The sequence below is a fragment of the Salvelinus fontinalis genome, chromosome 20 (genome assembly GCF_029448725.1).
Source record: "Salvelinus fontinalis isolate EN_2023a chromosome 20, ASM2944872v1, whole genome shotgun sequence".
NCBI classification, from domain to species: Eukaryota; Metazoa; Chordata; class Actinopteri; order Salmoniformes; family Salmonidae; genus Salvelinus; species Salvelinus fontinalis.
The window spans coordinates 11,357,393-11,372,578 of record NC_074684.1 but is presented as its reverse complement, the minus strand read 5'-3'; the positions used below and the strand labels follow the sequence as shown (position 1 = coordinate 11,372,578).

The 15,186-nt window shown below is 42.3% G+C and overlaps 1 protein-coding gene across 3 annotated transcripts in view; it reads left to right on the top strand.

Moving 5' to 3' along the window:
- Positions 1 to 8,361: 8,361 nt before the first annotated feature.
- The window catches only part of rad51b (RAD51 paralog B), a 79,715-nt gene continuing 72,890 nt past the window's right edge, over positions 8,362 to 15,186 (top strand). For 2 of the 3 annotated variants that reach the window (XM_055872389.1, XM_055872388.1), the window contains exons 1-7: positions 8,362 to 8,758; positions 8,954 to 9,067; positions 9,142 to 9,246; positions 9,350 to 9,486; positions 9,659 to 9,778; positions 9,958 to 10,141; positions 13,836 to 13,908. In XM_055872389.1, the coding sequence (XP_055728364.1) occupies positions 8,675 to 8,758; positions 8,954 to 9,067; positions 9,142 to 9,246; positions 9,350 to 9,486; positions 9,659 to 9,778; positions 9,958 to 10,141; positions 13,836 to 13,908 (817 nt within the window). In that variant the 5' untranslated portion in view covers positions 8,362 to 8,674. The remainder of the gene's footprint in view (positions 8,759 to 8,953; positions 9,068 to 9,141; positions 9,247 to 9,349; positions 9,487 to 9,658; positions 9,779 to 9,957; positions 10,142 to 13,835; positions 13,909 to 15,186) is intronic. The other variant, XM_055872390.1, reaches the window with a different exon arrangement.

Below are 15,186 nucleotides of genomic sequence, written 5' to 3'. Positions count from 1 at the left end.
TATACCCAGTAGCAGCAGTATATCTGTGGTTGTTTCTTATTTGGGAGCCAATTTTAAATGTGGCATCACAGCAGGCTACTGTGAATCATTTCCATGAGAGTGGATGTCATCACTTCTATATCAGGTGTCCCTGTATGTGAACTCCATTAATCACTTTGGAACGTAACAGGGACAATTCCTCTACGCTCCCAACTGGATGTCTCTGTTTGTTTCAGCTTCATGTGGTTGTTAGGATACTCTCTTATAGGCCTACCCCTGTCCTACTTAGACAGAATGTTAAGTGACGCTCTACAAGTCCCAAGGATGCTGTTACTGTAGATACTGTAGGCTATTGTGGATTCTTGGCATTCATATAATGTACATTAAATATTTGCTACAAATGATCTTGAATCCTAAAGAGGCTAAACAATCTAATCCTTTTGTGGTCTCATTAAAAGTTCAGACTGACTCTATGACAGGATTTGTACCTGTCCTTACAGTCATGACAGTTGTTACAGTTGTTACCAGGGTGGACTGGGACAAAAAATCTGCCCTGGCATTTCAGCCACACCAGCCCACATCACTTCACGCACCGTGCACACCCCAGCTACTTACACACACAGTCGGTAATGCTACTGACACATAACATAGGCATTTATAGTACAGCATTACTCAACTTTTCCTGTTCCATTGACCGGTGAAAAAACATAGTCTTTTGCCTTTTTGAATCAGCTCTTTTTAACCAGCTCATGGTGATACACCTCACTGCTATAGATGTGCCTCTGTTGCCCCCCTGTTGGGTAGTCTGTCTCTACATCTTCTCTGCAGACAATCTGTCTCTGTCTGTCCATCTGTATGTGTTCATTGTTACATATAGAGCCAACATATTAAGGAACTGGCAATACATCTGTATCTCTCTGTTTTCTGCCTACCTCCACTGCACTCACCTCTGAGCTGTCTATTCATGGATGCCAATGGATGCCAGGCTTCCCCCAAAAATTGACCAATTAATTAAAATAAAAAATAAAAAAATAATTTCTCTTTCATCTCTCTGTGTTTCATAATTTCCCTTCAATTCACAATAGGCTGAATGTATCTCACAGGAGAAAGCGTCCGAGCGAGTGAAACAGCGCCCCTCTCTCTATGTGTAGGCCATCAATCTGATGCTGTCTGGTCATAAAGAGTACGACATTGTTGCCGCCTGTAGCATTGAAGGCAAGGGAAGTCAGCTAGCATCTGGCCTCCCTTGACAAAAAAGTATAAAAAATTAGCCTATCAGCGTTGAGCTAAACTGAGCGTGCTCAACTGTGAATGGTCCTGGTGAACCAAAAAAAGTGTCAAGGGAAGCCAGCTTGGATGTGGCGTCACTCCTATCAAATCCCATTGAGAGTTTACATCATTAACAGAAAAAATTTACTTGTTGCATCTCGTTGTTTTGTTGTCCTCCAGTGGCCACCTAGCCAGCTTGCTAAAAATGTCTATTTCCTAAATTAGCCATGGATGGAGACAGGGATTTGGACTTGGGGTTTTACTTAATTCTCCATACTGGCCAATGATTATAACGGCGATTCTCATCCAACTATTAATTCATACATTGTTGTGCCCCTGGCCTGAGAGTATGGAAGGTCAATATGTAGCTAGATGTAGAAGGCTAATGTTAACTAGCTAACGCTGGAAGTTAGGCTAGCGAGCAAGCATTTTATTCAGGTAGCCGAGGACAACAAAAAATAAAAGCGTGTACTGCAGGGATCATCAACTAGATTCAGCCACGGGTTGATTTCTTCAGATGGTGGCGGGGGGGGGGGGGGGGGGGGGGGCATAATTCCAAATAATTCGTAGACTGCAAATTCACCGCAAGAAGCCCAAACAGATGTAATATTTTACTAAAACATAATAATTTCAAACCTTGCTTATATTTGTATATGATCACGTGTCTCTCTACTATCCATGAAAATACATTTTAGTCATTCAGCAGACTCTCTTATCCAGAGCGACTTACAGGAGCAATTAGGGTTAAGTGCCTTGCTCAAGGGCACAGACAGATTTGTCACCTCGTCGGCTTGGGGATTTGAACCAGCAACCTTTCAGTTACTGGCCCAGTGGTTTCCCAAATGTAAATCTATTGGAGCTGATTTCCTGGTGTTTTTACCATATATTATGTCCAATGAAACAATGAAAATTCTACAGAAAACTTGGGAGGCCAAATAAAACCTGGCGCCAGTTGTGGGAACCCTGGTGTTCTGTATGACACTTGCTTCCCCAGTGATTTTACCCACACACTGCTAAGCTCCTATCAGTAAAAAAACAAGAAGAAGCAGCTCCAGTGGACACGCGATCACCAACACTGGACAATTGAGGAATGGAAAAACATCCCCTGGTCCTAGGAATCCCGGTTCCTGTTGCGTCATGCTGATGGCAGAGTCAGGATTTGGCGTAAGCAGCATGAGTCCATGGACCCATCCTGTCTGGTGTCAACGGTACAGGCTGGTGCGGTGGTGTACCATCATCCCGTCTACAGCAACTGTGTGATACGATCGCGCCAGCATGAACCAACATCCCTGTGGAACGTTTCCGACTTATAGAATCCATGCCCCAAAGAATTCAGGCTGCTCTGGAGGCAAAGGGGGGTCTGACCCGATGCTAGATGGGTGTACCTAAAAAACTGTCCAGTGAGTGTATGTGATCTGTATGTTCCTAGCCTGTGCTAGGCCCAGCAGCATGCTAATTGTGAAGGAATAAAAATGTCCCATACTAAGGGTTCATTTCTATTACATATATAATATATAGCCAAATTATGAATAAACTGGCAGGTTAACACTATTTGAAGGGTCCAGAGTAAACCATTTATAAGGCATTTACAAACCGTTTGTTCAACATTTATTACTCATTACTCCCACATTTGTAAATGTTAGTAAGCAAGTTATTCACACATGTACATATATTTACTTAAGCCTCCTATGCTGTGTGCTTGTTCTTTTACCAGGTACAGCAGGATTGTCTACCAATGGCATCCCAATTTTGTGAGATATTACACTGGTCTTTGAGTAAAATAGCACTCACTTTAGATTAGGGAATGCAAAAATACTTTACTAATGATTAGTAAATGGTTTATGAATGTGGGTGTGATGATTAATAAATGGTGAACACACACTTTATAAATTACTTATTATGGACTCTTAAAATAAAGTGCCACCCATCCTAGTCGTGAATGAATAAACACATAAATTAGACAAAGAAGAAAATCACTGAATAAATGCCTTATAGATAGCCACTTGCTTATAACAGCCTAACTACATATTTAAAATAGTGCATTTCAAGTGTTCCCCCTGCCCACTTTAGATAAGTGTTTAAGTATTAGAATACATATAATTCAATAGAAGAAAACAGAGAGAGAGAGAGACAGAGGAGACAGACAACCTGTTCCTTAATGTTTTGGCTGTAGCCAATGGCTACAGTAAGGAGCTGCCAGTTTCTCTCTGTACCTCTCTCCCTTTTCTTCTATTGAATTCAAAATAAAACAATCTGTTTGTCAAATAACGATGCCGGACTAGTTTATATGGATGCGAATAGATTTCCAGCGTTGTGCTTTGTTTGACTGTGCTGCACACATTAAGTATCTTTCTACCCAAAAGTGAAAGGCCTTTCATCGAATGAAATAAGTGGGAGATAGGCAGGACTTTCCAGCACTCACTGCAGTGGCCATGTAATGTAATCCGACACCAGAGTCACTTGTTACTACAGCTCATAGACTAACTCACCTGGCTGAAGAGACTGAGATTCTTAAGCGAATATACATTGATAAAACAATTCAAATACACATACACTCCCTGATTTGACCTTTATTGAATACATGATGACTAGCAAAAAGCACTGTATAAATAAATGTTTAGCAGATGGCTATTGCCTTACCTAAGTGTTATAACAGCCAATATTGACTTGTTAGGCTATATTGCAAGTAGCCTAGAGTCTAAATGTTCCCCGAATACCCCTTCCCTAATTAGTCTACCAGGCCTATAGTAGGTATGAAACATATTTAATACAATATACAGGCAAAATATTAGGCCTAACTGTCAGTTCTATATCAGTGTTGTGAGTGTGTCTTTCTCTGTTTTCTTCCTATCTCGACTGGTTAATTTCACACATTTAGCAGCATCAGCCTTTTTGGTCTCTAACTTTTTCGGCACCACCGTTCCGTTTTTCTGTTTTGACTGAGTGACTGACAGAGTCAGAATGGGTCTCACTCTCTTTGATGATGCGCGTTTGACTTTGGATGTGAATCTGCATCACCTCAGCTCAGCCAATCAACAGCTCAGCCATCTTGGCAGTGGGGCCGGCCGTTGCCCACTGTTCAGACAAATGCTTAATATAGAAGATTATGACAACAGAGAAGGCTAATGGGCCTGTCTATTTCGACCAGCCCACCTTAATAAAAGATGGTCTGGCCAGGCTGTCATTTGCCAGAATTGCCAGACGGCCAATCCGCCCATCATTGTTACAGTCATGCTTTAGAATTTGTTCAGAAGAGAAGGGATTTAAATTGATTGTTTTCTAAATGATGCCATATTAATATAATAATGGATATTTGTTCAAAAGAGTTGAGAGAAAGATTCCGAATTTTTTGGGGGTTCAGAAGTTAAGCTAAGGCAACGAGGCATGACCAAGAAGCCTTATAGAAGACTCTGACAGATAGTCCACCTCATTTTTCACAATAATTTACATGAAATCTTGATTTGATTCCAAGAAAAATACCATTCCATTAAAATCCAACTAATGCATATTGTATTTTTATAATAAGATAAACACACATGAAGAGAATAAATGTAGATGGAAACAGCTTTGTTGCTTTCCCTCTGGAGCCTGGGAATGCACTAATCATAAAATAAACCCCTTCAGAATGGTCTGTCCAGGACCTCATTTTTTGGCTCAGTGACCAAGAATGGATGGAACTGGTGTTAGGGACATTTTTGTCTCGATAGCAGACGATCAGACCTCACCCAAGCTCCGTTCCCCAGTCTCCAGACTGATCTCTCCCATGGTCCTCCATCTGTCTCTACCTATCCTCTGCCACACACTCTATATTGAACCCTACCTAAGTCCCAGTGTCCTTATGTTGTTTTACACGTGTTACAAAAACTGTCCCAATAGTCTGTTGTGTTGCCCCTTTCCCATTAGGGATAACTTGGCAGAGCAAACTACCGGTATTCTTATCAGTACTCTTTAGTCATCCTCTATTTTAACTGGCCACTTCAGAGACAGGGACACGGCTCCCAACCTCTGGGTGCAGAAGCGGTTCTTATCTCTCTGGTGATAAGGGAGAACCCTGCCATTATGGCCTTACATGGGCCTCCATCCTGCACTAGTCACACTCCAAACAATAGACGGACTGATACAGACACAGGCTGGGGGAGATGGAGTGATGGGGTCTAGACAGAGGGAGAAAGGGAGAGTGAGAAAGAGAGACGATAAGCAAGATATAATTTATTTGAGATTGTAATTTCATCACACCGCCCTGTGAGACTGCTTCACGTCGTGATGGTTGCTACTGCTGTCTATTTTACAGTCTCACCACATCACAATAGCACAAAATGTTCAATATATTTTATTTGAAAGAATGTGTTTTGTTTTCTATTAATTCTTCATGAGAAATGCATCAAGCTGACCCAGGCCTAAAAAGACTGCATCGGGACCCAGTGCAGTGGTTTTAATAGTCCCATATGACTATATTTACCAAAATGCAAAGCGAAGTGGCGGTATGGGTCAGACAAGTTTGAAGTGGACGGAGTACAGGGCTTAACATGTCTCTCGAGGAGGCTAAAAAGAGATTAAGGCTTGGAAAAGTTTAATATTTTCAGAAGGAGTCGGGTAATTGGTTAAGGGAGGAGGATTGGAGGGAAAGTGAGAGGAGGTTGAAAAGACTGAGGGAAGCAGACGATGGGTGTGAATCTGTTGAAGCCAGTAATAACAACGAGGAAGATTGGTGTCAAGTTTAAACAGAGTGAGCTGGATGACAGTTTAAGTTCTGGAGGTGAAATGGAAAGGGTAGAAGGTGTTGTGAGGAGCTTGGCACCTGAGCCTTGCATTGATGGACATGGTTATGATAAAGATAAGTTAGGTCCAGTGCAAGTGATATTTTTGAAGAGGGTGGAAGCAGGACTTTTGGCTGATGCATGGGTGGTTTCAGGTTGGGTGGAAAAGATGGTGGGTGCTGTTGAGTCGGTGAAGGCAACCCAAATCGGACTTGTGATGTTTGTTTGTGATCAGAGGGAGCAGGCGCTCTGTGCAACGCAACTTGGGGAAAGATCTGTATCTTGCTCTGTGTTTAGGTACAAGGCACCATTAACGGGAGGGATTTCTGGGGTAGCGTTAAGTGTGGAGGTGAAGCAATTTAAGATGAAGATTCGTGGTGTTTGTGACGTCCGCCATCTGGTGCGACGCAGATCCGGTGGGGAGCGCGGTGAAACAGAGGTGGAAACAGTCTGTTCTTTTGAGCTTTGATTCAGAGTCTTTACCTGACAAAGTAATGTCACGATATATGAGTTATTCTGTTAGAGCTTTTGTGCCCAATATACTGCGGTGTTATAGGTGTTACGTTTACGGGTGTGTCGCAGCAGTGTGTAGGAGGGATATTCCAAGATGTAGAAAGTGTGCAGGAGGACATGGGACAGAGGAATGTGTAGTTTTGGTGGGAAAAGTTGTGTGTGTCAACTGTAGGGGTGCCCATGTTGCTGGGGATCGGAGGTGTCCGGTGCGAGAGAGGCAGGTTAAGGTGGCCAGGGTCAGAGTAGTGAAGAAGAAGTCGTATGCTGAGGCAGTGAAGAAAGTAGAGGGTGGATTAAGGGTGAGGGATTCTGAGAGGGTCCCTGTCAATAGTAGATCTGTGCCAGAACAGAGGGATAGGCCAATGAGTTATATATGTTTCAGTAAGGTGGGTTTCTTAGTGTTCATAGCAATGGTTATCAACTGTACTGCAGATATGGAACATAAGTCACAGAAAATAGATGTTGTGGTCAGTGTTGCCAACTCATTTTCAGGGTAAGTTGCTAGAGGCAGGTTGATTTGTTGCTAAAAGTTGCTAAATGACATTGTGATGTCATTGCGTGATAACGTAAAACTGCGTCATTACTAGAATACACAATAACGTTACTCAAATTGACTGGCCATCTCGGCAAAAAATATGATTTGACATTTGTTCAGGTACAGACAGACTCCCACTCCTTTCTGTACTTATGGCTGTATAATTTTGATTGAGACATGTTGATTGATGTTGTAAGTTCTGTTCAAGATCAAACATTCTTGACCAACTATATTCATTGGGTTTGGCTCGTCGAACACGTACTACTGTTGCTGCAGTCAGCCAACAATGATTTGCAATTTGCTGAAATTGCTGCTGGCCTGCTGCTGACGTCACTCACAATGCACTTTTGCAGCCAGGCACGTGTGTTGTGACTGAGTGTGTGACAGAGAAAATCTTTTGTGTGTCATTTAGAGGGAAAATGCGTGTATTTTAGCGTTTGAGTCACTTTTCAAAAGTTGCTAAAAGTTCAAAATACATTTTGAAAAGTAGCTACATTTGTTGCTAGGTGCTGTTTGAAAAAAAAGTTGCCAGGGTAGTCTGAAAAGTTGCTAAATCTAGCAACAAAATTGCTAAATTGGCATCACTAGTTGTGGTGGCAGCTGCATCGACATCAGACGTTTTCACAGGGTGTGTTGAGTGGTAGTGTCCTGTCCTCTAAGGTTGTTGCCCTAGGGTAGGATCAGATAGGGTTAAAGTAGTGGGAAAGTTCCCCTTTCCCATTTTGTATCACAAACAGTGGTGTAAAGTACTTTAAAGTACAACAAGTCGTTTTCCCCCCGGGTATCTGTACTTTACTTTACTATTTATATTTCTGACTACTTTTACATTTACTTCACTACATTCCTAAAGAAAGTTATGTACTTTTTACTCCATACATTTTCCCTGACACCCAAAAGTACTCGTTACATTTTGAACGCTTAGCAGGGCAGGAAAATTGTTTATCTGTAAATAAATAAAAAACTAGAAAATGTGGCCGTTTGCTTTGCTTAATATAAGGAATTTGAAATGATTTATAATTGTTATTTTACTTTGATTTACTTTGATAAAATATTTTAGCAATTACATTTACTTTTGATACCTAAGTATATTAAAAACCAAATACTTTTAGACTTTTACTCAAGTAGTATTTTACTGGGTTACTTTCACTTGAGTCATTTTCTATTAAGGTATCTTTACTTTTACTCAAGTATGACAATTGGGTACTGTTTCCACCACTGATCACCAAGTGTAATGGATGTACAATAGTTCAGTTGGGGGCGGTAATGCAACATATTGGACGCTAACCCTCTTTAAACTCCACTGAAGAAGAAGAAGCAGAAATGGGGGTATTTTTTATGCCACACTGCTGTCAAGGTAACAGAACTCATGTAGCTAGCTAGCAGGGCAGTGAAATAAATTTAATTATGTTGCAAAACGTGGAATTTCTTATATTTTAGCCATAATTTGCTTGCTAGAGCAAATAGCTTCTAGCGTTTGCCACTTGCGGAGCGAACTTTCGTTGTTGCTGAAGTTAGCTAACTAGCTAACATAACAAGTGTCACAGACAAAAGGGAAAACCAGTATCTTTGAGTTTCTCATTTTGTAAAAATAATATACGTTTTACGTATTAACTAGTTAACTATGGCAAGTAAAAAGCTCAGAAGAACAGGTGTGTCACTCGAAGTATGCGAACGACTCAAGCGCCACCAAATTGAAACTTGCCAGGTAAACGGTTGGGCTCAGGCTCATTTCTGGAGTTTTTATTTTTATTTTTACATTCGGTGTTGTTGTTAGCGCTGTGGATTACAAGTTTATATCATGTGAAATGTTACCATTATCTAATATTCTCACATCAAAGAATAGATGGAGTAGAAACGAGATGCCTTTCGCAACTGTGACTACTATGCTCCTTGTCACCAGGACCTGCTGTCCCTCACACCTCTAGAGGTGATGCGCCTCGCGGGGCAGAGTTACCAGCAGGTGTTGATGCTGCTGCAATCAGTCAGCCAGGCCTGTGCTCCCTCAATGACCACCGTAAGTCAACAACATCACCATTGTCACTGTCATACTTCACTGTTCTGTCTAATGAAATTGTTATTGTTCTTCAGGCATTGGAGGTGTGGAAGCAGAGGGCTGACCTGTTTTTCTCCACATCCCTACCTGCCCTGGACAGACTGCTTCAGGGAGGGCTACCACGGGGGACACTCACAGAGGTTGTACACCTTCCTTACTGAGTATAGAGATGGTTATGAGGTTTATAATGGTGAAGGAGATGGAGAGAGAGAAAATGTATCAAACTTCCTTTCCTTCTTTCAGGTGACTGGCCCCTCAGGTTGTGGGAAGAGCCAGGTGTGTATGATGCTCAGTGTGCTGGCCACTCTGCCAAAGTACATGGGTGGCCTCGACAGCGGAGTCATCTACATAGATACGGAGTCTGCTTTCTCAGCAGAGAGGTGATTGGGACTTACTTTCATCACCCTCCTTTTCTCTTCTCCCCTCCTGCATATTTATTATCTTGTCATATCTTTTATAATCTTCTATGATGTAATGTCTTCTATAATCTTATCTTCCGTGTCTTATAAATGCATTGTGTGGCCTAAAATGTTTTGTTCTTGGCACTTCCAGGTTAGTGGAGATTGCTCAGAGCAGGTTTCCAGACTACTTCTGTGAGAAGGAGCGTGTGTTGGAGATGGCTGGACGTGTCCACCTTTTTCGGGAGCTCACGTGTCAGGATGTCCTGGACAGGTACAGGCCGCCATGTTGCTTTCAGTCTGTCTGAAATGTGTCATTCAATCGTCTCCTCTCACTTACCTCAAGTATGTTCTGGACCCATGAAGCATTTTGGGTGATGGCGAACTGTGTGAAAGGGACTATTTCTAATACTGATATTGGTATTGATAAAGTTTTGTTTTGGTTCCTTCCAGACTGGAGAGGCTGGAGGAGGACATCATCTCCTCCAAGGCTGGGTTGGTGATTCTTGACTCGGTGGCCTCAGTGGTGAGGAAGGAGTATGACACAAGACTGCCTGGGAACCTCACTCACCGCAGCAACCTGCTGGGCCAGGAGGCTGCCACCCTCAAATACCTGGCTCAGGCCTTTCACATCCCTGTGAGTGTGTGTGCAGGGATTAAATTGGGCCGGATCTGAGACACGGCACCTATGATCCAAATGAGAGCCAGGCGGAGCTGAGACTTGGTACCTGCTTTGGTGATTGTAGTTGTTCTCCACATTTCATTTTCCACAGCCAAAAACACGAGTAAGTAACACCAAAATTAGACAACCCCATAGTAGAATAGTTTACTTATTCAATTGTTCAGCCTGTCGCATTCTATGCGAGAAAGTAATATTAATCTCGATGCACATTCAAATTGTGAGTGCCGCACAGGGGAAGAAATATGCATGCCCAGTCATTGTACAACATTCTCAATGCAGTCGCGGTGAAAAACAACAACTTTGAAAGCAGTTTTGATGGCCACTATTAAAAGAGGAGAATCACCGATTTCTGAAGTGTTACTAAGCTACACATCTCAAGTCTAAGAAATGAGAAGGCTAAAATGCACCATTTTAGAACCAGGGTTTTTTAGCAGCGGCATGGTTTACTCGCGTTAGCATTGGCCATTGGGTTGAATGCATAGGGAAGACCAGTGCTAAATGTAACAAGGGTCAGGTGTAACAGGTAGACCAACATTATATTCACAGTACCTGATCCTTGGATGAGTGCCAGTGGAATGTTTTTTGGGGAGGGGGGGGGGACATTCAAGTCATCAATATGCTGCTAACTAGCAACAAGAGAGACTAATGTTTGGATTTTGTGATCTAGCTAATGATTAGACCGATGGGGTAAATGCAGATTGGAAACCCTCAGCCTATTTATTCATTTATAGACACTATGCTGCATCCGATGGGCTACATCAGGTGATAATGATTATTGCTACGTAGCACACCTGACTGATTATATGGGCCAATATGTTATTGGGCTCATTTCTGGAGGGGGTTGTTATATTTTAGATATCAGCGTAATTTTATTTACCTTAATTTTGCATTATAATTATCCTTTTAAAAAGTAATCCCCCCCTCCCCCTTCACATCATTAGTCCCTTAATACCACTTCTGACTGCCTAATATATTGCAGAACTGCCATTCGGCCACTAGATGTTAGCGTTATCACAAAGTAATCCAAGACAAAGGAACCAGCCCTATGTGTGGGATTTGGAAGGAAAGGGCGAAAGGCAATAGTGCATTGCACTCTGTAGGAAATATTTTCCTGAAATCTAAAATGGAATAAAATATCTAATCCATACCATATCTCACAAGGAATAATACATGTGCCCTATTTGACCCCAGTGCATCCTTGTTCGTGTCAGTAACACAGTTCAACACTAGAGGGCAGGAAAGCACTGAAGGTGTAGCACTGGGGATTAAAATCAGTTTCTAGTCTACCAACCCAACTTTCCCCTGAACTTTCCACTAGATACAAATCTTAAGTCACCACCTCAGTCCCTGGCCGGTGTTACTCAAGCTTTCCTCCTCAGTCCTCTGGGTGTGTGTCTGAGTTCTTACATCCATCTCCCCGCTAGTAACACAGGACTCTAGACTCAGCCAGAGGTGAACAGGTTGCCTTTCTCACAGCTGTGGCCCAGGGGCTCTAAGAGTCTGGCGCTTGTCCGTGTATAGTAGTGATGGACAGCTTATTTACTGGTAGCTATTTTTATATGTCTGCAAAGGATGCAGTGGCCACGTCAGAATGCCATGACTGTATGTACACGTTAACATACCTTGACGTTACATAGCAACAAGATCATCCTGACAGTTACTGAACACTGTAAGCGTCTGCCTAATACTATATTATACTTTAGCAATAAGGCATGAGGGGTGTTGTATATGGCCAATATACCACAGCTAAGGGCTGTTCTTATGCACGACGCAATGCGGAGTGCCAGGAAATAACCTTTAACCCTGGTATATTGGCCATATACCACAAACCCCTGAGGTGCTTTATTGCTATTATAAACTGGTTACCAACGTAATTAGAACAGTAAAAATAAATGTTTTGTCATACCCGTGGCTATCAGCCAATACCACAGCTTTCAGCCAATCAGCATTCAGGGCTCGAACCACCCAGTTTATAATACACTATACTATACTCTTTGCCAGGGGTATTCAAATATTACCCCACGAGCGAGGTCTGGAGTTGGACAACTGCTAGTTTTCTGTTCTACCTGATAATAAATTGCACCCACCTGGTGTCGTAGGTCTAAATCAGCCCGATTAGAGACGAATAATGAACAAAATAAATAGTAATAAACACAGCGGAACTGGCTTTGAGGTCTGTGTGTCTAATTTGAGGGCGCTAAGCCTTTCCTATGCTATACTAAACATCTAAACTCATTCATTACCTATTTGCCAGCTAACTTGTCTTTTAGTTTGTATGTGTGCCTTTGTGTGATCATTAGGCTTCGGTGTAAGTCAAATGCTATTTTCCACACCCATGTTTTGGCGTACAAGCATGTTGTGGTTCATGTGAGGGCTGTCTGGACTTGACAGAGCGTTTTGCCTTTACCACCTCCATATTATTAACTGAAATGTGCCCTGACAAGAAACTACAGTGAGGATAGCCTACCTGCTAGTGGCCCACTGAGTATTTTATAAGGGCTATCATGATTAAACAAGTAAAGACTTTTGTTATTAGCACCCAGGGCCAAACCAACCAGGTTGGTAAATTTACTGGTTCTTGTTTTAATGTATGACACAGTGCCAAATTTAGCGAGACTGGATGACTGTGGTAGATTGGAGCCCTTTGCTTCCATTCCGCTCCTAGGTTGTGTGGAATTGTTGATTTGGTGTGGGTTTACTGGATGTAAGATCTTGATTTGATCACCCTGTTGCAGGAGAACTTTTGTGAAATTCAGGACATGTAATACTTGTAGTGTATTTGTGTTTTAAAATGTATTTGAAATGTCAGACATACTTTCCGTTACAAAAAATGTATCAACCCCTACACAATTTTCAATAATTATAATTCACAGTTCCTGGTGCTTCAGGTTATTTTCCTGTTGTACCAAACTGAATCAAATTAAGATCCTACATCTATTGCCTAGCCAAGGTTTCATAGTTTAACTGTGTTGTTTCTCTGGATTTCTCCTAGTTAGAACAACACATTGGAGCTCATTGCCTGCCCAAACATGAGTTTATTATTGTAGCCTTATTGTTGACATATGGACTTTGACTCATGTCAGCCGCAGTTGGCTCACATGCACAGTGTAGCTCTGTCAGGCTGGAGGCTTAAAGGACAATTATAGCTCATGTGACGGTAGGCCTAAGGCCTCTCTCCTTTTTCTGAGTCTGTTGTATTGGCAACAGTTTTATCATGTTGGTATTTCATCAAGGCCAATTTGATTCACCAAGTGCTACTTTGAGCCACCACCACTGATTATTCGAGGGAATTTACTCAAAATTCTGCTGTGTCAGACTTGGACCGGATGATATTCAGAATACTTTTGTCTCCGGCTTGGTTGGGTTTGGATACATATTGACCACCCATATCGTTTAATGTTGATGACCTCCAACCTACTATTGACCATCAGTCATCTGAGGACAAGTAAAATACATTTTAAGAAATAACTTACCAGAACTTCTCCCCAATTTTTTGGGGGTATATTTTGTGTTCATAGTCTAAGGTATATTGCTTTGAGATATTGCCTAAAAACCTTGAAATGAACATTTAGCATGGCAAACCAGCACTCTCTGGAAGGTATTAATGTAATGATATTCTCTTCATGCTTCTCTATTTTCTCCCTCCTAGGTGGTCTTGACCAACCAGATCACGACGCATGTGGGCGATCGAGGAGAGAGAGGCGCTGCGTCATTCAGGGGAGGTAAACAAACGAAATAGCCTCCATGTTAACTGATCACATCTGAATGTAACTGCAATACTAACCATCCAATGAAACATTGGATTCAACACATACTAATGTAGTGATGCACCAAGGATGTTTGTAGGGTCGCCTTGCGTGTGACTCCTTGAAACACATGGAGCGTCTCTGATGGGTCACAGAGATTTGTTTGAGCTCACTGTTTACCATCACCTTGGTAACAGAGCTATTCTATGACCTGTGTCCCGTATTGTTATAATGACCCCGTCTTCATCACTCCCTTAGCATAGCCTGTGTGTGCATCTGTGTCTCGGCGGTGTAGTCGGACCAATGAATGTTGGCAACATTATGCTGAAGCTAGCCTTTGAGTAAAGGGACACGGGTTCTTTCTCTTACGTTATCTAATAGATACATGGCATTGACCTGTAACTGTACTCTCTCTTTCTCTCTTTTACCAACTACACTCTCTCATTAAATACAGTCATTCCCCCTCGAGGAAGGACTGCCTCTTTCTCGTTTCTCTCTTTCAATTTTTGCTCTCGCTTTCTTTCTCTCGCTTTCTTTCTCTCTCATTCTATAATCCTCTCTCTTTCTCTCTCTCCATATGTCCTTGGATGGAGGGGTGAGGCGGGCGAGAGTTCGACAGTAGGGTGTATCTGATTCACCCCTCTCTCTGCTAATGTAATCAGATTCACATCTCCTCTCCCTGGTTCTGACTCTTCTCTAGCCCCGCCATCCCTCCCTTTCTTTCTCCCGCACCTTTTTTCTCCCCCTTTTGTCTCGTGCAAGCAGGTTTCTACCTATGCTGTTTTCAACCAGAGATCCCTGCGTCTCGGGTTTCCAGTCAAATGTCAGCCTCCGTCACCTTTGGGTTTCTCCCATCGATGGTCTCCTGGGATTTGGCTGGGGTTGCGAGCATGATGCGCATGATGGAAGGTCTGAAAAGGCCCTTTGTCTAGTCTGAGGAGAGGGAAAGGGGGAGTCTGGTTTCTACCTGGTCTAGGATCAGTACTGTGACTCAGTTAGACCTGAAGTGGGCTTCAGGTAGCCTCTGGTACTGCGGAGGCCTGATGAGTGTGTAGAGAAACTACTAGGTAGAGATGGGTTGGTTGCTGGACTGACCTATATACATTCTCTAGCCCAGCTATCAGTACAGAGAGAATGTATTATTGAATTAGTATGTCTGATTATTGCTATCATCCTTTGCTTGTCTTCAGTGTTATGTGCCAGAAGCTGAATGGGTAGCATTTCATTATTGGAACCCCCCCCCTTTTTTTTTCA